This window comes from Takifugu rubripes, chromosome 2 (genome assembly GCF_901000725.2).
Source record: "Takifugu rubripes chromosome 2, fTakRub1.2, whole genome shotgun sequence".
Classification (NCBI taxonomy): Eukaryota; Metazoa; Chordata; class Actinopteri; order Tetraodontiformes; family Tetraodontidae; genus Takifugu; species Takifugu rubripes.
Window position 1 is genome coordinate 3,407,445 of NC_042286.1, and position 21,722 is coordinate 3,429,166.

General features: G+C 48.3%; 1 protein-coding gene across 1 annotated transcript; it reads right to left on the minus strand.

Moving 5' to 3' along the window:
- Positions 1–110: 110 nt before the first annotated feature.
- pcnx1 (pecanex 1) lies at positions 111–21,717 on the minus strand. The gene is made up of 36 exons (XM_029829094.1): positions 21,153–21,717; positions 19,795–20,006; positions 17,923–18,028; positions 17,794–17,830; positions 17,040–17,105; positions 15,215–16,945; positions 13,597–13,726; positions 11,249–11,442; positions 10,302–10,395; positions 9,987–10,044; positions 9,686–9,915; positions 9,459–9,612; positions 9,343–9,375; positions 8,424–8,595; positions 8,124–8,234; positions 7,876–7,967; positions 7,298–7,407; positions 7,125–7,230; positions 6,931–7,023; positions 6,715–6,865; positions 6,485–6,626; positions 6,184–6,361; positions 5,864–5,972; positions 5,358–5,487; positions 5,220–5,278; positions 4,873–5,088; positions 4,132–4,385; positions 3,821–4,051; positions 3,633–3,733; positions 3,353–3,503; positions 3,050–3,280; positions 2,702–2,976; positions 2,443–2,621; positions 1,823–2,253; positions 1,517–1,657; positions 111–1,337 (listed from the first exon to the last, which is right to left on the minus strand). The coding sequence occupies exons 1-36, from the start codon at positions 21,303–21,305 to the stop codon at positions 1,197–1,199; spliced, it is 7,002 nt and encodes a 2,333-aa protein (XP_029684954.1). The 5' UTR covers positions 21,306–21,717; the 3' UTR covers positions 111–1,196.
- Between the last annotated feature and the right edge of the window lie 5 nt (positions 21,718–21,722).

Genomic DNA, 21,722 nt, shown 5'->3' on the forward strand with positions numbered 1-21,722 from the left:
TGGATTTCCCCAGATGCATTCTTCATACTTTTAGCCGTGCACGCTCATTTATACTGACAATATAAAAACACTTGAACAGTGAATTACAACAATAAAGGCAGTCTCACGATGTCAGAAATAAATCGAACTTTTATTCCTCCATATAGAAAAAGAGTTAAGTTAAATAGTGAAACAGTCTGTCAAAAAATTCGGCATCTTTTTTTTTTTTTAAACTGATGGTCCTTAATACATCGACTCCTTGTCCCAAATGAAAAAGAGGATGTAACAAATTGTAGATACAATAATCACTGTAAATAAATATTGAAAGCAGAATCTTTTATACTGTACATTGACATTTTATATATATGTAAATATATATATACGGATATACTCATATACAGTAAAAATTTGTTTCAAGTTTATCAAACAGATAATGCTGAAATGAAATTAACATAAAAGAGAAACTGCAATTGCATTATTCTTTCCCAAGGCATCTGTAACCATGGCCATTCAGAGTCTGTAATAAATAAAAGCGTTAATAAAGAATGTAGTGCATCACTGTAAATTAATATAAACACAAATTTTAGTGCAAAGTTTTCCGTCTATATGCAAAGAAATTAAAGTAAACCAAACGGAATGATGACAATTGAACAGAGGACTTTGTTGTAGCGAAGCACCGTCGAGTGTCTGACCTCTCTACCTTCTCTTCGGTAATGGCAGCAAACTTTAAGCAAAAAAGAAACTTTGACATGTGTGAAACCATGGCAGATATTTCCAAACCAGGCTCATTTTGGCAAAAATGATTTCAAGACAATCAAAAACAGTCACGCGCACAGTAAAAACCCACACACTCCTTTACACTCAATTCTGTCACGTTAACAAAACAGCCAATGAAATGCATAGAAATGAATCAGCAGTAGCAAGAAGTAAAGGTCAGGAGGGTTCGAATGTCGTGCAGCATTACTGAGACTTAAAGCAAGGCAGATACTGCAGATGTCTGTTGACCCACTGAAAGGCGTCAGATGAGCGCATTCTCTGCCTCTGCTTGCACTTTTCCCTGGCTTCCTTTCCCCCTTCATTGATAAAGAACAGGGGAGGGGGGAGAGCTCCCACTTCCTGTATGTCTTCAGGCTTCCGTGTCCTGCCAAAGGCCAGGGACATCTGGCTTCTTGGTCTTCACATGAGCGTGTGTAGATGTGTGTGTGTGCGAGCTTGTCTCAGACCTCTGCACCCAACTCAATGACCCCAGTCTCTATAATGGGCACTATCTTGTCTTCCACCTGTACCAGCAGGATGGTCTTGTCGATATGGGAGCGACTGCCTGGGTCACGGCTACAAGGCACCCACCGGTGAATCACCTGTAGATGGCGACAGAGAGGGAAATACATCACAGGAAGAGTTATGAGGCCAAAGTTCAGGATAAGTCAATCACAGACGCATCATATTAACTGAAAAGGAGGTCAGAGTGTGGGAGACAAGCTCCAAATGAAGATAAGCATAGATTGGCTGGATGAGATAAAGCTGTTTTTAGACTTACGTGTCCTTCCATGCCCTCTAGAGGGCTCCAGTCCCTCCAGCAGGTCCGTCCTGCTTTGTGTCTCATCGCATCGTCGGGCCACTGCAGCTCCTTCCGCTTCGACAAATTGATGTTCTCCAGCACCTGACCGACGTCCACGATCTGAGGAGCAGAACACCCGTGGAAATAAGATTCTTGGCAGAGCGAACAGACGTACCGCTGCAGCCATCTTTCATGAATTTGAATTCATGAATTTGCTCACGGAGGCAAAACAAGAAGCTTCCCCTCTGATGATGTAAGTTAACCGACAGTGTCCTTCCCACAGACCTGCACTCTATAGGAAATGTCATCCCTGCGCACGGTGGCGTGGGTGGGGTTGTGCTGCTGTGGATGGTGGTGAGGATGATGATGCTGGCTGAGGGGATCAGTCACGGTGCTGCACAGGCCGTCGTTGCCCAGGAGGCCCACCAGCGTGTGTCGTTTACACGGAGGGATGCTGTGGCTGGAGAGGGAAGAAGAGGGGCCAGCTGGGTCGGAGGTGGAGCCCAGCCGGAGCTGCAGGGAGGTGGGGAGCGTACGCAGAGACAGCTGGCTGGTGGAGGAGCGTCGGCAGGGCTCCAGGCCTGTGGTGGAGGTCCGCAGGGAGGAGTGGCGGCTGCTGCTGTAGCGGTACGACGAGGACTGGCTGACGACGGAAGCTCGGGCAGGAGAGTGACGTACCAATCCTGACTGGACAGACTGGGAACTCTGGCTGGTGCCTGAAAATAGGGAGAGGTCAAATCAACGAGTGATTGCAGAAGCTCCAAAACTAATACTTCCAAAGTAGAGCAGTAAAATCTCAAGCACCCTAAAAGTACCGTACTCCAGCATAAATACTTAGCAGGTTAGCAAGTAAAAAATAGCTGCCAACACTGCATCACTAGCTAAACAGGTGAAATAATGCTCACCCATACTGTGTGGCTGGTAAGAGTGGGAGGGGGCGTGCCCCGATATGCCCCCCTGCGACACTGAGCTCTGATGAGAGTCTCCCCCAGTGCCGTTCCCACTACCACAGGACAACCCTCCAGCATCCGAATCCTCGATATTTCCTCCACTGTTACAACCAGCGCCGCATCCTTTCCGTAACCTGTAGAAGGGGGAGGGGGGGCATTGTCACGACCCTCATCCTGCATCTTTATCGACAGCAATCAGCAGAGGAAAACAGACCTGTGCCAGGTGCTGACGACAAAGTTTCTGATGTTCCCAAAGCTGATTGGTCCTCCCAGGATGTGTCTTAACTGGGGGTGCGAGTTACAGTAGGAGGTCGTCAGAGGAGACACGTAGATGGGATACCCAATGGGCTGATCGCACGAAGAATTGATCATATTCCTTAAAGCCTGTTTAGCGTTCTGGATGCTACCACGTTCCGGGTTTCTGTTTCTGAGGAAGACCAACTCCTGCTGCTGCCCTGCCCAGAGGCCCCGGACGCATTCTTTATTCACCTGCAGGAGAGAGGCCGACATCTCCTTCAGCTCTTTGTCTTAGAGATAACAAGAAGTGTCCCGCAGTTCTCACCTTGATGACGCGAAAGCTGAGATAGCGTCTGTTGAGCATGATGATTTTGTACTCATTGGTTCCTTCGTCGAGGACGTGGCGCAGGGCAAGAAGCGAAGGGGCGTTAGACAGCACGGCGCTCCTCCAGGCGGGGTCGCCTTCGTGAGCAATCACAAGGTTCTGCTGGTGGGTGGAGATGGCTTCGAACAGAACCGCGGGCTCGTCGTACTCGTCCGGAGACGTAAAATGGTCCTTAAATGCGGAGAAATATTCAGCTGAGATCCAGACACAGAGGTCAAAGGCAGCACAGCCGCGAGGTCTCACCTGGTGTAATTTGAGAGACATGCGGATCCCAGGAACCACAACTTTCCTCAGCAGCTCCATGTCAGCAAAGATCCACTCGTCCCGGACAGAGGAGATGCGGAAGTCTCCCTTAAATAATGCATGGAGTCCATACAGGAATGACTCCAGATTGCTGTGAAGAACAAAGCCCCAAACCCATCAGTCAGATCATCAAACTGAAGCAAATGATGCAGTGTTAAACTCTGACAAGTGTCAAAAAACAACACAATAGGGAAGAGGACATATTGATAAATTAAACGACCTGGACATCTGATGGGCTGCTGTTCCCAGAGCTCTCCGTCCCAGCACACAGAGGCCAAAACAGAGCAGCACCAGAGCTGAGTCTTTCTCGCTGTCCAGTGGCTGCAAACCATCGAAAACAACAATTTTTCTTTCAGATTTTAGATACCTGGTCACGACTCTCACGTGTGAGTGAATGATTAACATTACCTTGGTTCTTCGAGAGTTGCAGTACTGGATCCAGCCCAGGTAGACTCCACAGAAACTGTCCCTGGAGATGCCCGAGAGACGATGGTCGTAGTCCTCGTCAATGTTGGGGTTAAACGTGGCATCGAGGTCGACGTAATTTCTTTCGCTACAGCCCCGAAGACCCTCTTTCATGGTGTCATTCGCCAGCCACTCCTCCAGTTTGGGTGACGCGATCACATAGTAAATAATTCCCTAAGATAAGATACAATGAATTCATTAAAAAAGTGACATGGTACATCTCTAAATTTCAAAGCTAGCCAAATCTCACCAACCTTGACATAGTAGGTGGTCAGGATGCGGCGCAGCTCAAACACTTGCAGCATGGAGGCGGCGCTGTTATCGGTGATGCTGTAACCCTCCAGGACGTACTTTGTGACCACCACCTCCCAGGCCAGCCAGCGCTGCCCAAAAGCAGCATTGAAGGAGAGAATGTGAGGCAGGTGACCAGGCTCACAACAGCAGCAGCCTTCATCCTCCTCCACGCCCTCAGTGATGGCCTCCACTTCTCTCTGCTGGCAGTAGGTTCCTGTGGAGGCAACAGATTGAAGTAAAAGGCGAGTGGGTCAAATGACGTCATCGCCCCACTGACCCCATTGAATCAAACCGCGTTAATTCCAGTGTTTAACCTGTCATGTGAAATATTTTCTAGGCCAGACGGCCGAAAGGTGACCGTGAGGAAGGGGATGACTACCCTTGTTAAAGGCCAACGACGTGTCACATGCAGTGTTTTTCAGACAGGTTGTTGAGTGTCAGAGCAGCTGGAATAATGCTGATAAAGCACGCAGAGGTGGGTTAGAGGCAAAAGATAAAGCACAGCTCAGCTAATTCTGGAATGCTCGCGGCAGCTAGTTAATGATGCTAATTCTGTGTCAGTTCCAGAAACATGCCTACGAGGTTTTATCGTGAAATAAAGCATTATGAATTTTACAAATATGACTTGGGGAATTCTTGACTCTTGGTCAATTAAAACCTCAAAGTTTAGGCAACCCAGAGGACAGGAAGGCCCTTCTGACCTCTGAACTCCAGTCCCCGCAGCTGAAAAGTCACCAGGCCGTTGCCGATCTCGATGAGATGGACGAGAGCATTTAAGTAGTCGGAGGCCAGGATGAAGCAGTCGCCGGTGCTAAAGTTGCCCCATCGGCCCAGCAGGAGGTCTCCACACAGGCTGTGCTGCAGGGAACGGGTGAGGTGCTCATAGAAGATTGAGTTCAAATTGTTGTCATCAGAGCCTGAAGAGGTCAGAAGGAGACAGAGGGGCGCTGAATTTGATATTCTCTAACAAATGATAGACGTTTATTTGTTCTAAATATAAGTTCCAGATCTCTTCCCAACCAAAATAAGTAAGAAACTCTAATCCCACCTGGATTTCTGTCCAGTTGAGAGGCCAGGCGAGTGTTGGAGTGATCCACCCTCTTGGTGCTTCAGACACACAAAATACCGTTTTCAATGAAACAAACCAACAGTTAAGAGCATATTTTATTTTAAAAGGGCGCTCTACTTGTAGTCTCTCTCCCAGAACTTGACCGGACGGACGTAGGAGGTTATGAAGATGGCGCTGCCCAGGAAGGGGTTGAGTGGCGTGGAGAAGATCGATGAAACCACAGCCTGGACAAACAGCATGGCGGAATCTGGAGCAGCCCGGGTCAAGGGTCACTGAGACAAGGGCCCTCATTGGCCAAAAGCTGGGCAGATGTGCTAATTTATAACACTGAACTGACTGAAATGGATCCAGAAGAAGTCTGAACCATATTTCAGAACAAACGTGACTGATGCGACATCTTTTTGGGAAAATCCCCCAGCGGTGAGTGGATCCACCTGCTGGCAAAAGAGAACCCTTGCAGTCTGCTTTGTGTCGTACTTACACATGACAGAAAATGCAGACAGGGACCTTCGGGAGTTCCAGATTGGTAATTGGAACTGTGTGAACCCGCAAGAACCTCTGTGCTGGTTTTTAAGGACCCATTAGATGACTCATCAAACAAAAAATGTGTTTGGGAAGGATACGAGGCACAGCGAAGGGCTGTGCGAAGGCATGGAACGCGGAGCCCCAAGTGATCTGCCAGGGGGCAATGTAGGTGTAGACAAAGTGCAGTTTGTAGAAGAGCTCCCACATCTGGAAAGAGAAATGATTCAACGTGGAAAGAATCCACTCCGCATACCTGCGCAAACGCGAGCAGCTGCACGTAAAAGCTGATCAGTGAAATCATTTAATGGCAGTAAAAAGTGCTGTCAGAACTTGTCCAGCCAACGCCCCCCTGCAGCCACGGGATCCGAGCCTGAACGCAGGCGGGACATTGGGACGGAGCAGCGTGTGCTCTTCCTACCTTGCTGAAGATGATGGACATCAAGAAGAGGTCGAGCAGCAGCGTCTCGGACAGATGCCGATGGTCCAAGGTGAAGAAGAGGACGGTGAAGAGGATGGTGATGTACTGGTAAGTAGGACTGCTGTAGGAGGAGCGAAGCAGCTTCAGGCCCGCCACTGTGATCATAAGGGCGCCAACCCTGATGGGGAGGGGACAGACATGTACAACTTCGGTTATTTTGCTGCTTTATTTATGAATATCTATTGACAAACATTTAGCAACATACTAGCAGGAAATGCATAAAAACTGGAAGTGTTCTCACTCTGTGTCCAGTCTCTTTGGACTGGCGAGCTCTCTGGCGCTGCCACTCAGCTCATTGAGGATGACGAGAGGATAAAGGACGTTCTTCTCCACAAACAGCAGCCACACGTGAAACTTTTCAAACCACATCACGTGAGCAGCGTCTGAGAAAACACAGAGGTTCCGATTCTTTGGCTTCTTCGAGACCCGACGCTTAAATGGTTCCGATGGCTGCTGCCATGGCCCACTTACCTCTGACTTCAAACTGGTAATACTCTTTCGTTTTGAGGAGAGGGTGAGAGAAGCAGTACCAGGGCAGCTGCTTACGGAGCTGAGGCAGCAGGTAGTGGGTGAGTAACCCCACCGCCCCCAGAAGCCCATACAGGACATAACTGAGGTAAGGCTGGGACACAGAAGAAAAGATGGTTTTGAAAAGAAAAAGGTCAGCAATAATGATGTGGACAGTACCTGCAGTGCGATGAACACGGTGCTGACATGGATGGCGAAGTAAAGGACAGCGATGACCACGCAGACGATCAGGTCAGACTGCAGACGCTCGTTCTGGGGCCACGTGGGAAAAAGAGGAATAATGAATAATAAGAGACTTTCTGCTGTCTAAATATAAGCCTGATCTAGCATCAGATGAGAATTAAACTACTCACCACTGATGCCCTCAGCTTTTCAGGCAGAGGGTCCTGGACCTCTGACAGAGGGTCTTCTGGGTTCTTGCTTCTTAATTGAGGGAAAACCTTTGACTGTATCAGAGAACTAAAGCAAAGCACAACATTAGATGTTAAACACACACTCCGTTTATTGGATTACCAGCGGTACGTACATGAGGACAGACGGGTCGCTGCTCTGCCTGCTCAGGTGGTACGAAACCGCCACCAAGAGACCGCAGAAGACAGAAAACAATACGGGGATGTGGTGAGGCTCCCAGTTCTCCTGCAAACACGACAGAATCCAGAAAAAGACAAAACCCTAATTTAGACTTGGACTAAAGTGTGACCTCATCTGAAAGAGTCAGACCAACAAGCGATCAATGAAATATCTTTAATTCATAGAAAAGTTTGCTGGAATTGGCCAATGTACTAACACACAGCTGCAATTTCAACATGCTAAATTGTGTACCTGCTTGACAAACATCATGTGCGGACAGTTTCATATTGTTCTTTCCATATTGACTCCAAATCTACAGTCAAACCCTTTCAAGTAAACACTACCTAGCACTCAGGTGATAACAGTGTTGAGCAGGTTCAAAACGTTGTGTTAACAGGTTTCATGCCATCAAATGATGCATATAAAAAACACAAAAAGAGCTTTTTCCTTGTTCCGATACAGAGAATATTTAATAACCTGTGAAGGACGGAGCTCCTGAGTTACAATGAAACAGCTAATCTAGTAAATGCCCACCTTCAGAGCTCCGTAGCAGAAGCAATAAAGCAGAGCCACGGTGACAATGCTGCGCAGGATGCTGTACAGAGCCGACAGAAGGCTGGTGGAGGCTGCGGAGGACAGAGAACGTGTGTCAGCAGTGAGAGGGCTCGAGCTGACAGGCGCTCCACCAGACAGCTCTTCCAGGGAGCCTGCCTCATCACAATATGTAAAACACGTGTGTCATTGTGTCGAGGTCAATGCCGCCCCTGCAGAGAGTCGCTCACCGTTGCCCCCGAACACGTGGATGTCCAGCTGCTCAAAGAGGTACATGACGAACGTGTTGACTTGTGGCAGCAGTCCCACGAAGAAGATGATGGGGAAGCAGAGAGTAAAGACTGCAGGAGGACACACAAGGGGACAGAGAGGACAAAAACACTTTAATGCAGCTGGGTATTATGATGCATGAGCTGTGGATATCAGTAGTACATCGTCATGGAAACAAATGAAGCTTTTACAGAAGGGAGTGAGATTCAAATGATCCAATATCAATATATTAATAAATGTCACGGGGTGGGGACACTCACCGATGACAAGGTCCCTTGCAGAGGCGAGCACCAGGGAGCTGGTGAGTGCGACGCCATAGAGGGTGAAGCGTGATGAAGTGGTCCTCAGACTGCCGTAGTGGAGCAGCCAAATGAGGCCACAGCAGAGGCAGAAGTAGACGGGGCGACTGTAGGCGATGATGCGATTATGACCCTGGTGAGCAGAGAGGACTGATATCAAACGCTACTCCCGTGACGAATATTCCACATTTGAATACAGAAAATGAATTAAAAGAAACTAAACTGAAAATAATCTGTTTGAAGCTGCACAGCTGTTATTGGCGACACTGATCAGGGATCATTCACTCACGCTGCTAACAGCTTTAAATGTAGACGGGACTCATTCAGTAACATGAGCTCAAAAGAAGCTGCCGGTATAAACAGCAACAGTACAGAGTGTAAAGGTGTCGGGGAAAGGGGGGAGTGAGAGTGAGAGAGGTAGGAGAGAGGCACGTTTCAGTCTTAAAGCCTGAGCTGCCCCCCAAGCTGCCTCCACAACAGTGGCCCTGACAGTTTACACCTCACCGGTTAGATTAAATAGACCAACGCTGCTCAAAATGTGTCAACATTGTCCTGAAATGCTTGAGATGATACGGGGGGGGGGTAAAGAACCAGAGGGGGGAGGGAAGTAGGGAGAAGAGCAAGCTACATCTCTGGCTTTCTATTTAAAGCTGGTGCCTGCAGCTGAGCAGGAGCCGCATTAATAAAAGACGCTGTTTCAGAGCGCGCTACTGATGCACCGAGGAGAGTGTGTGTGTGTGTGTGTGTGTGTGAGTGAGTGTGTGGGGGGGGGGGCATCATTTCCAAGAACCAAACACAACAGAGAACAACTGTGAGGATGATACCAGATCAAAGTATTCAAGAATTTCAAGACTTATTATTATTATTGTTGAGTACTTACATGTCGAGGGGAGGAGGAGTCTGGCTGGACACTCTGTCGGAGGACAAAGGCACCACATTTCAGCACATTCTCATCATGGGTAAAAGAATTGAAGACTCTGGTTTTCATATTTTCACCTTCAGTAAGGAATACTGGCAACTGGCAATAACCAGGCAGAACTGAAAGACCCAGATGTCAGCGAAGAAGCCGTGGATGAGCAGCACTGACCCCAGGAAGGCCACCAGGACGGCCAGGACCACGGCCAGCACATTCTCCAGGACCTCGCGATTCCTGACACAAACCGCCCACAGTTCAATATCAGCACAGCTCCAAAGACTCAAACCTGGAGATTTTCGCCACTCACCGGTCAAACAGCGCCAGCAGCGTAAGGCGGTCAAAATGCAAGCCCACCCACAGGAAGGGCAGAAGCCACAGGCGGTAATACTGCCTTGTTTTCCCGGCGGCGGAGGCGGCCGAGGGGTTGTCTTGGCCCAGCGGTGCATCTTGGAGATCAGGACTCAGGTCATCCTGCTGCTCCAGCAGCTCCGGGTCCATCGTCAACAATCGATTTGCGCGGATGTGATGGAGGGAAATCTGCAACGTTTGAGTGACAGTTTAACATCTGACACGCAAACACTCTCTTACGCACGCGCACACACACTCACCAGGTCGTGAGGGTAGAAGCGGACTGAGGTAGAACTGGAGAGGTGGGAGTCTGTATCCCTGCAGGTCAGAGTGAGAACAGCTGATGAGGAACACATCTGCAGCAGGCTGAACTCTCAGGATTGTGTTATTTAAATAAGCAGCTCAAGGGATCAATTCTTAGTCTTATCTAATAGGACATCATCTCTGCACAATATAATGATAAAAGGATGATCAGTTTTGTCAGAAACTGTCTTTTAAATAGAAAACAGGGACCGCTGGGAATGCTTTTCTCATCCGACGATCTCCCCAGGATGGATTATGGGCGGGACACTAACCATATGTTATTGGAGGCTCGTCTGGTTGCGGATTCAAAATTGCCGAGGCCGATGTGACACCCGCGAATCTCATACAAGGAGGGTGTGAGTGTTCCTGGGAAAAGAGAGAGGAAGTCAGTGCAGAGTCGCCACATGTCGGCTTTTAATTCAGCTTGTGGAGGAAAAAAAATTCATATTTCATGTAAACGTGCTAGATAGCGCTGGTCATGTGACTTGGCTCATTTGAGTTAATGGGAGGATTGAACAGCTACACCTCCTCCCAGAGAGGCCGTGAGCAGGCCGGTCGTTTCCTGCCGCTCTTTGTACCGCCCGTGTTGTTGTTCTGTTTCTGTTTCTGTTGTGATGAACAGCCGTTACCCCCGACACCACCATAGTTTCAGGTAAAATGTCGACAAAATAAAAAATATATTACATTGCATCAGCAAGTTCACCATCTGCTGTTTTAGGAACCAAACCCGGAAGCACACTTCCTTATTTTCCTGAATAAAAGGATCAGAAAAGCTAAAGAAAGCATTTAATCGCAAAGCTTTGCGTCTAGCTTCTGGAATGCATGAAGCCAGAGAGAGAAGTTAAACTAATTTCTGAGATTACACACTGCAGAATCTCCTGTTCTGGGGGGGGCACTAATCCATTTATCAGTGGTTAGGAACAGGAATGTTACAATCCTGCAAATCTTCAACTTTCAACAACCACCCGGGGAATCAAGTGCAGTGGTGTTTCCAGTGGTGGGGGTGGGAATGCTGTCACCAAACACTAATATTCAACTGAGGTCAAACATTACACGCACACAAAATATCACAGACAGATAAATGGAGCGTGGATAACAGCGCTGGGCTTCCTCTGACTGCCGCATTCGCATCAATGACCAGCCGGCCTCAAGCCTCAAAGACAGTCACGGAAAAACATCTAGTTCTGAAAGCTAAACATTCTCTCTCTGCGTTTCATACCAAACTCATCCTGCAGGCTGGTGGTGCCAACGGTAGAGGCCTTGTCCTGAGAACCCTCCAGGTGTGTGCTTCCATTCCTGGCCAGCAGGGAGGCGCTTGTGCTCAGTACAGTCACCTGTGATGGGGTTCTGGATGGCTGACTCTTCACCTGGGATGAAGAAGGCTGGGAGGCCTGGCTGAGAATCTCCTGAAGACTGTTGAGAGTAGAAGGGGAGAAAGTGAGAATTGGACCCTGACCCGACGTCCACCCAGGGCTTTTGTTCTGTGCAATGGTGGGCTTTGGGTTTAGAAGCAAGCTCAGTAGTAAAGGCCAAATCTTACAGTTTATTTTTCAAGAGTGGATCCACTATGAAAACAAGTTCAGTAATTTCGCTGAAAGCAGCCCCCTCAAATGATGTGTTGGGTCTGATCCTTCAGTGACCCTGTTCTTAAGATGAAAGAAACTCTGCAGAAATTTCTATAACTGACAGTTGTAGGAAATTAAAGCTTGAGAGGGTTGGAAAAAAAGCCTGTGTGGGTGGACAGAAGGGGGTGACAGATCATTTCACAGCAGAGGGGCTCAGGGGGAAGGAGAGACACGCACAATAAACCACACAAACGAGGAGGCAACCAAATCAAAACACACGTGATGCGTTCCACACCAACATTAATACAAAGCTGAAGCCTATAGAGACAGAATTTAATATTTGTCTTTATTCTAAATGTCAATACAGCGTGCAAAGCTAAAGAGGGGAGACGATTAATTGGACTGAAAGATGACTCAGCTCTCCAGGCTGTTAGATTGGCAATGATTAGATAAATATTATGAAGCAGCTAATGCTACAGAATCCTATTGTTAGAGGGGCTGATAGCATCATTATCAGAACTCATTAACTGCAAGCAATTCTACAAAAATGGAATGAAAAGACGATGGGAGGAGGTGGGGAATTTCCCAGAAGGGGCTTCAATTTCCAGTTGTTTGACCCGAAGGTTTGGCATTTAGAAATACAACTGGGAAATCTTTTAGTGTTGTATCACTGACAAGGCTCGCGTGCCTCATTTTATTAACTTGTAAATCATTTCTTTGGGTCTTATCAGGGGTTTACAGCTGTTTTGATCTGACAGTGAGCGCCATGACACATGCGCCATGACCTTGACCTCCCTGTGACAACATGAGAGTTTGTGATCGGGCTACAGCCTCCGGAGCCTCTGAAGAGACAAGTTACCTGAAGCTTGAAACGTGGCACTCATCAATCATGTCAGGTCAGCTCAGAGTGATTTAAACACATCTCTGACCAAAGACTTCAAGGTTACAGCAGCCTGAGCTGCAACAAGGAGCAACAACCACAGGCCCAAGTGGATCAAGAATACTACATTTAAACAGTTAAACCAGGGGTGCCCACACTTTTTCAGCATGCGAGCTACTTTTCAAATGACCAAGTCAAGAAGATCTACCTACTATAAATTTGAAAAACATACATTTATTCATAAATATATTGAGAATTCTTTATATGATCCATATATGTTGGTGTACCTCGCATAACTACATGAATCCATATTGCTCAATACAAATCTGTGCATTTTTTGTCTTTACCTTAGGGTAATGACAAAAACATTTTTTCAGCATGCAAGCTACTTACAAAATGACCAAGTCAAAATGACCTACCCACCACAAAAATGCAAAACATCTAATTATTTTCAAATGTATTGAAGATTCTTTGTATGTACAATGTATGTTGATGTGACTTGCATAACCAAATGAGCCAATATTGCAAAACACACATAATAATTAACTAATTGGCTTAAAATCAGAGGTAATTTGCTGAATAGCTTAGTGCTTAGCGCCGCTTGATTGGTCACCTAAATGTCAAATTCAGTTGTCATCTAACTGGCTGCCCTGTATATCAATCAAGTGACGGGATGAATGATAGGCTGATATTTTTTAATGTCACGCCGCGATCGACCAGTACTACCTCCGCGATCGTCCAGTAGATCGCGATCGACGTAATGAGCACCCCTGAGTTAAACAGATAAATAAAATACTAACTCCTGTCTTACTGGGGCAGTGATCCACTCATCTCAGCAGAGGGAAACCTCAGCTCATCATATTCTCCATTATCTCTTTCCATTAGGATCACACAAAACAGCGGATGAATGCAACAGAGATCTGATTGGGCAGACTGCGACTGAGATTTCACTGGGTTCCACGCTCCAAATGGATCAATGGTGTGAGTCAATTGTTTGATGAGAGAAGGAAATGAGTGTGGAGAAAAGACGTTACATGCAGGGCAGAGACATCATCAAAAAGGCACACCGTCCGGTACCACGATCTGACCCCAGAGGGTCGGTCAGCTTCATGCAGGGCATACCTGAGAGGGGATCCAATGAGAGAGGTGGGTGGGGTGGGGTTACTCCCTGCGTTGTGTCGCCGGCGCACTGCCTGCCGACGAAATGTGCTACGTTCACGCCGGAAAATGACCGTCTCCTCACTCCCTGGGGCTGCGATGATGAGACACATCAATGGCCAGTCAGATTTCCCTTTTATTTTTAGGTTTGACTTTGCAAGATAAATTTCATGTTAATCAAAGTGGCCGCTCTGTCAACCACACACAACAGGACAGGAGCAACAACACTGAAATGGCTGTAATGTTCTGCCCTGCAGGATAAACGGCTGAGGGGCGAGCCACAACATTCAATTCCATTTCGGCTAAACCGCTCAACAAATCATGCAGTTTCCCCCCCTCCACCCCCGTCTTATTTCCTGTCGCCACTGTCAACATCAATTTCACTGCGGATGATCTCATAATACCACTCAAACGCATAAAAGACACAAAACAGAATTTCACAAGAAAACCCAGCAGGTGAGAGGAGAAATAACACATTTCTCCATCTTAGTGTGAAGGAAAGGATGAAATCTGAACCACCTGCTGCAGCTTTATTTGGTCTAAATTGTTCATAGCTTCTAATGGCTAATATTAGCAAACTTTAAATAGATACTGTAATATAGTTGCTGCTGGGGAGGTAGCTGCTGACCTGACATGTGCTTCTCTCCTACAGTCCAACTGTCAAACGAGACAGTTACTGTCCAGCAAAGGGAGAAAACAAAGCTAACGTGTATGACAGGAAGTGTTAATCACCTCACGTCTTCATTGATTTCTGAATTTGTAGAAACAAACAGAAGTTAAAACAGGCTTCTAATGGGAAACCCAGCACCAATTAATTCATGAATTCTTCACAAATGCTTCACTGAAAAGTTTAAGTAATTTTTTTATTACTTCAAGTGAAAGAATTTTTTTTTTTTACTCGTCACTTTCCTACATTCAGCTAAAGCAGCAACTGTGTCCTTACAGGAGTTTCAAAAAACTCCAGCGGCAATAAAATCCTGTCCAGTCTTGCCTGCTGGTGTGTATCCCAGGAGATTTACACTCATGGAAAACATGTAAGCGAACAACCAGCAGCAACGTCGTGACAAATGTGTGTGGCGCATCCACGCCAAAGAATATAAGCTGAGACAGACGAGAATGCAGCAGACGCGCAAGACGCGGTCTGCAAGTTGTAGGAATGTGGAGTTGAGACCGTCTGTGTGTGTGTCACACACACACTGTGTGTGTGACACTAATAAGACAGCAGCTGTTTGTCTACGCTGGGCATAGAGCACACACTGTGTCATCATGTTAACCTGAAAACTGCATGGAAATTCACCATGGTTACAGTCAATGAGCAGGAAGGCAACACACACAGAGCAAATCCTGAAGGCCGCCGATGTAAATGTGTACAGTCCTAACTGTTCTTTTACGTCTCGGGTCAGTCTGAAGCCAAAATTGGGAGTGTTTACAGGCACGTGGGGCTCTGTCGTACTTGTGGATTTGTGTGGTGCATTTAGAAGGTGCATAAAGAAATGTAAGAGGAAGTTGTCATCACAGCATCTGCAGTAAACCAGATGGAATGTGCTGCGCTCATCGTGTCAGAGCTCTGAGGGATACGTACCCCGCAGGGAGGCAGCGGTGGCGTCCTGAGGCTCAGTGAAAGCTGCCTGGTTGGGGAGACTGTTCCGGGAGCGGGTCACCGACTCCAGCTGGGAGGCCCTACCCAGCAGCGATGCAGCATCCAGCACTTCCCCTTCTTTGGCTTCCAAATCCGACTTGGACGTTGTCAGGGGGCGGGACCCGGCCGGAGCGCCGAGGCGGCTGGGATCGTTAAGGCAAGCGGCGGTACCGCTGTCCAAGCTTAACACTCTGGCGTGCGTTTTGGCACTGCCCGCGCTGGGGGTACGACGGGTGGCACGCTGCTTCCCTCTGGTCCGCTTTCTCCTCGTCTCGGCCCCGGCGGCCGTTTTCAGCGTGGACGAGGAGGAGGAGGCTGCGCTGTGCTTGGCTTTCAGGGCCTTGATGCAGTCCTCCGGTGAGTGGCAGGAGTGGGAGGTGGTGGTGGATGAGCTGTCTGTGCTCAGGTGGTGGGTGGAGTGGAGACTTGAGGCACAACTGAGTTCACTCTGATCACTTGAGTCCTCCTCCCCGCCCCCTGCGAACGCAGCGCTGCAGGGTTTGGCTGCACCACGCAGAGCTATGTGGTCCCTGTGACGGCTGGCGTCGAAGCTGCTCGCCCTTTTTTTGCCGTTTTGATGGCATCCTCGCCGTCCCGTGGACAGGGACGACGTCCTCTGTACGACGCCGGGTGACTTTGGTCGAACGCCATCCTTCTGCGCCTCGGGCTCTGCGGCAGCTGCATCTGTGGAGCCGTCGGCGCTGGTCCTGACGCCAGGCTCCTCCTGACACTTGCCGGATTCAGCAACGTTTTGGGTTGGAGAAGAAGGTCCGTCGGGAGGTTGTTTCGCGATCAGTTCATTGGCGTGAGGATTTTTATTGGCCTCCCTGGAAGGAAGGCTGCCGAGACCTCGCGAGCTGACGCTGCCGAGGCTGGACGTCCTGCTCTCCGTTGGAGGTACAGGCGCGGCGTCGCCTCTAAATCGTGCGCGCTCGTCTCCTGAGAGTGACAGCAGGCTCTCCACATGTGTGGAGCTGGTCTGTTCACTGTGAAAGCTGCTGACGGTGCTGTTGGTGTCCCGGTCGGTGCCGCTGCAGTAGCTCTCAGTGGAGCCGCTGCTGCGCGTGCTCAGGCTCCGGAGGCTGTCGGCACTGCGCTCGCCTCCGTGGGGCTTCCCTCTCCCACCACAGCCTTTCCCCCCACCATCTACATCCATCTGATACAGTCCGGAGCCGCCTTCCCCTGCCTCTCTGGAGGCAGACCGAGTCCTCTCACACATCTCTTTGTGACTACAACACTCTAAGCCAGAGGTGGAGGGTACAGCCGGGTCCGGTGGGTATAACTGCTCGACGCCGTCTCTGCCACCTGTGCCGGGCCTGTGAGGCCTGGCCATCTCCAGCTCACGCACAGGATCGAGGCCCCCTCTCCTGGGTGGAGGGTACTGGGCAGTATCTGGTAGACAGGGGTCAGGGAAGGCGGAGCCCGCCGAGCTGGAGGTCCGAGGAAGACCCCGAGATCGAAGCTCCTTCCTAAAGTTCTGAGACTGTGAGGACGTGTGAGTGGACATCTCGGTGTCGCACAAGGAGTGGGACAGATTGAAGTGGTAAACAGCAGAGTTACAGAGCTCAGTCGTCTCCCTGGACAGCTCAGAGGGACACAGGGAGGTCGATGGTTGCAGAGACGCAAAGGAGTCGTTGGGGACGAGGCAGTACATCTTTGTGTCCAAGAGCAGATCTAAATGGAAGAAAAAGGCAGCTTCAAAACATTTTTGAATGCGGATGTTTGTGTTATTTGGGGCTGGTTCGTACGTGAAAAACGGCGTCTTTACCATGATAGTGGCTGCAGTTCTCAACTAGAGTCAGGCTGATGTCATCTGAGGTTTTCCCCTCGTCTCCTTTGGAGAAATGAAGCCACAAAATGATGACGTTCATTACCATCAGCGATTAACACCCGCCACCCACCCACCTTGTTCTCTGAACCATTAATTCTGAGAAGTGTGACACAATCCTGACAAACTAGCAAGACAACCTCTTAACAATGAAGTAACTGTTTAAATGTTCCTCCACATCCTGCAAGTCTAAATTGGACATTCATCTGGGAATCTGTGGACAGTCTGAGGGAAGGTGCAGAGGGTAAAAGGATTATAATGCCAAATCCCAGCAGAGGCCATGTCCCATTTCTGACTGGTTCCCATCATTGCAAACTGCCAGCTAATTAACCTGGCACCTAACAGACCTGATTAATTATTCAAAGTATGCAGCCACCACAATCTGAAGACAGAACAACAGGCCCGAGGCAAAACGACACCTCCTTTTATCGTCATAACAACATTCCAATAAAGAGCTCATGTAGGATGAATGCCATGTAGGGTCCTCAGTGGGGTCATTTCTCAAACTCTTCTTAATGTGACTGCTGAGGTCACGGTGCTGCTGAGTCAGACACACTCCTGTCAGTGCTGGAGTGGTCGTGATCAGGGCTGTGGAGGTCTCACTTAAACACAACCAGCAGGGGCACAGAGAGGATGAACCCAAACAGGAAAAGTGCAGAATGCTGGTCAGAACCTAACGATGCGTCACAATTACCTTTAGCTACAGTTGTTCTGCCGTGGGTCGATGACATCTGGAATAAAAAGACGTTTTTTATTCATTTTAATATCCCGCATCGCCACATTTTAAGCATTTTTTTTGTGGACTTGGTCAGCTCCAGCTCACCCGCTGGTTCAAGTCCATCCCAACGTAGGAGTTCCGACTACTGCAGTCCACCGGTGGCGTCTCCTGCCTGATGAAATCTGCCATCTCAATCCCTCCTCCAGGATCCCTGAATAAACACACGTCCACAGAATAACATGTCTCTGACGGACAATAATACGGGATGTATGTTTTGGCTCAAGTCAGCAGAATATTCTTCCTGAAAATATCAGAGAGCGCTGTGTATTCCATTATTCAGAAGAGCAGAAGCACATAAAAGCATCCATGAAGGTTCTCCCCAGCTCTATTTTTAGCCCGGATGTGCTTGTTTAACTTGTTGGAATGATGAAACAAACAACTTGTCAGTAAATGTGGATAAATCATTTCCATATGCCAAAAATGTTTGGGGGGGGGGGGTTTAAAAATCAATTTACTCAGAATCGGGTTAGAACAGCATGGAACAGTGCTCTTTGACCCGTGTTTCTGCTGTGGGCAGCTGTATTTGCTCCACAAGCAATGTAAAGTCACAATGACATAAAGCTCCCCAACAAACGGGGAAAGAAGACGACACCAGAGAAGGTCAACCTGGTATTGACTGCTGTACTGCAGCCTCATTCAGAAATATAGAAACAGTAGTGGCAGTAAGGAAGGAGGGAAAGAAGAGAAGAGGGAGGGGAGAGACAGGAGAGAGGAGGAAGGAAAAAGGGCAAAGAGGGAGATAGGACACAGTGGAAAGACAGAGGGGAGAGAAAGAGAAGAGGAGAGCAATAGAGACAGTGAGAACATAGAGAGAGATGAGAGGAGGAGGAAGAAAGAGGACGGGGAGAGGAGAGAAAGACATTAAGAGGAGAAAGAGAGAGTAGAGAGAGGGACAGAGAGAAGAGAAAAACAGCAGAGAGAGAGAGAAGACAGGAGGGGAAGGAGAGGCAGAGAAGAGAGACAAGGGAGAGAGAAAGAAACAGAATGAAGAAAGAGGAGAGAGATAGAGGCATTGAGAGGAGGAGAGATGGAGAACAAGCAGAGGTGATGATCTTTGTGAATAAATGAGCAGACGGCAGCATTTTAAATAGGTAAATTTGGTTATGTTGGTAACATTTCTCCTGCAAAACAGCTCAGTTCTTTAGCAGAGGTGCCGACTTTATTGTTTGCTTCTGTAAAGTGCTTAAAAAATCCAACTCCTCTGGTCTATCACAGTGGAACATCAGCAGTGTGCATATTTTAAATTTTCATAAGCTCCACATGATTCCATCCTTAGGTCACGCATGCAAAACACCTGGATGTAATCTTAAATGAAGACAAGTCCTCAGTTGGGTTACAAATCTATGTTATTAAACTGTAATCCCACCTCGGTCCAGAGCCATTAAAGGCTTTGAAGACTGAATAATCCACTGCAACCACCTGTGTGGTGCATCGTGGTCCCAACAGAGCTATATTACCTTTCACACACAAAACACACTCCCTCTTCTTGCATGTACAATTCACAAAAAAATATTAGAAAAAGACTAAATATTCTCCAGTCTGTGATAAGAAAACACTCCTTCAGTCCTTAATTACCAACTCTGTGCCAAGAATGAGCATTTAAAACGTCATATTGATTCTCTTTGCAGCAGCTGCTGTTTTTCATGTCAAACTTTGACCTCAGCTCCAGCAGCCGACACCTGATTACATCATGTGGGAATGACGTCACAGCCGCACTGTTTGTGACTGGTCATCGGCATTGATCGGTGTGTTGCTGTGCGATGCCTTCTCCAGCTGCCCACCCTTCTCCTACACACACAACCACAGCATCGTTTCCCTGCCCCTTCATCTGCGCAGCTCCATCACACTCACGGGACTGCCTGTGTCTTCTGTTGAGTTGCTACGTGAAGACGGAGGACGAGGAAGACATGAACTCACCCCAGGCCATTACTGTCCTCCCGACGGGTGACGGGGTCATTAGCTCCACCGGTGCCCCCTCTACTGCCCTTGCTCTCCCTGGTCTGGTGCTCCACCACCTCCCCCTCATCCAGAGCATGGTGGAGGCGGTAATTCACCGTCTTCAGGAGCAGGAACATGGCAGCGATCACACCGCAGTAGATTCCCACGATCACCATGGATGGTTGCAAGGCCTGAGATTACAGGAGAAAGGGTCACCTGTGGAATGGCAGTTTTGCAGGCTGGGGGCCTCAGAACATGAAACCATAACAGTCTGTGTGTGAATGGACTCGGATTTTTTTTTCGCTGCAAGTTGTCCAATCCTCATCTTTCGTATTTCCGCTGTCTTTCGGCACTGTTTACAGTCTCTAACAAACAGCAGCACAGCACTAATCTCTGACTCAATATGAACCACAGAGCTGACCGGCAGTATTTCCAATCCAGGAATAGAACTGAAGAAACCACAAACCAATTTGGGACATCAGTTCCTCAATATAGAAATTAGTCCGGTATGCAAACGGCCATTTCCTGGCCGGGGCACATTCACAGAAGTGCAGTAAAAAGTGCATTTCATGCATCAATATTTTGACTGGCCGTGTACGTGGATTCGAGGGTTTGGTAGGATTAGCTGAACTGACAAAGTACCCATCAACAGCCATCACAGGAGGCCCAGAACTGGAACTGATTTGTGGAGTCCCCGTGGGTGCTTCAGGGGGGCAGTTTATCACTGATTAAATGCAAACAGAAAGACAAATGGACAAACAGAGACCCACTGTGACAGAGCTGATTCCGTATCTCAGATGTTAAACTTATCAATTTGCTGATAAGTTCCCCCCGTCGGTCACAGCTGGCTGCTCCTACTGCAAATCACTACACTGGGAAAACAGCACGATAAAGGGGGGGTGGGGGGAATTAAATTCACTGATTATGTCCTGGTGGAGAATAATCGACAGTTAATATCCCAGACCAGGGGATTTGAACAGCATCACTTCTGATGAGCAGAATTCCAAACAAAAGGGCAGTCTGGTCTGCTTTCTGGACACCAAACTTAGAGGCGCCATTTATTTCTGCTTTCCCTTTCGAGTGTCTGTAATGATCCTTCTAATTCCGATAAACCTGTTGCTGCATAAAGAAAAGGGTTATTTCTGGATGTTTTTTCTAGTTTGGCCGCCTACATTGTCTCCTCTCTCCAGATAATAGCCCGTGACCGCCTGTTCGTGCTCCGTGGCAACAGCTAACCTAACGGGCACCTGGTTCGGTAACTTACAATGTCAACAGGAGTCACATATTCGTGGATAAACGAGCCGTGAGGGAGTTTTAAAGGGGGCGACGCAACTCACCATGTAGAGCGTGAAGGGGAAACATAGTAGAAAGAGCCAGATGTAGAGATGTAAAGCGTTGACGAATGTATTTTGATCGGGGTCGTAGTACCATCCGCCTGTGACTGAAGCCCAGACCCCCTGCCTCAAGATCTGGAGAGTCTGCGACCCCATGTTGTTTTATCCCCTCCGACGAATCCGAGCGGAATCGACCAACGGCACAACCGTGGTGACACGCTGGCTAGTCGTCGCCGAACATGACGAGCGGTGCTATGGTTCCAGACACTGGCCTGAAAATCCCCTCTGTAGCCATCTTCTCTGCCGCTAGCCTGCCAGCTGGGGCACTGTTTCCAGTCCTCCACAAAAGAGCCTCCTATCCCACCACGCCCCGCGAGTGGCTTCTTCTTCGTGGCATCGATGCGCGGTAGCTGCGGTTTGTGGGGCTGCGGTTCTGAAAGCGGGTATTGCCCACCATAAATAACAGCTTGCCCATGGAATGCATGGTGGGCAATGGTGTGTATTTCTCCCCTTTCAGTGCGTTTGACCCCAACTTAACTCTGCACAACGATGACAGAGCGCAAACACTTAAAT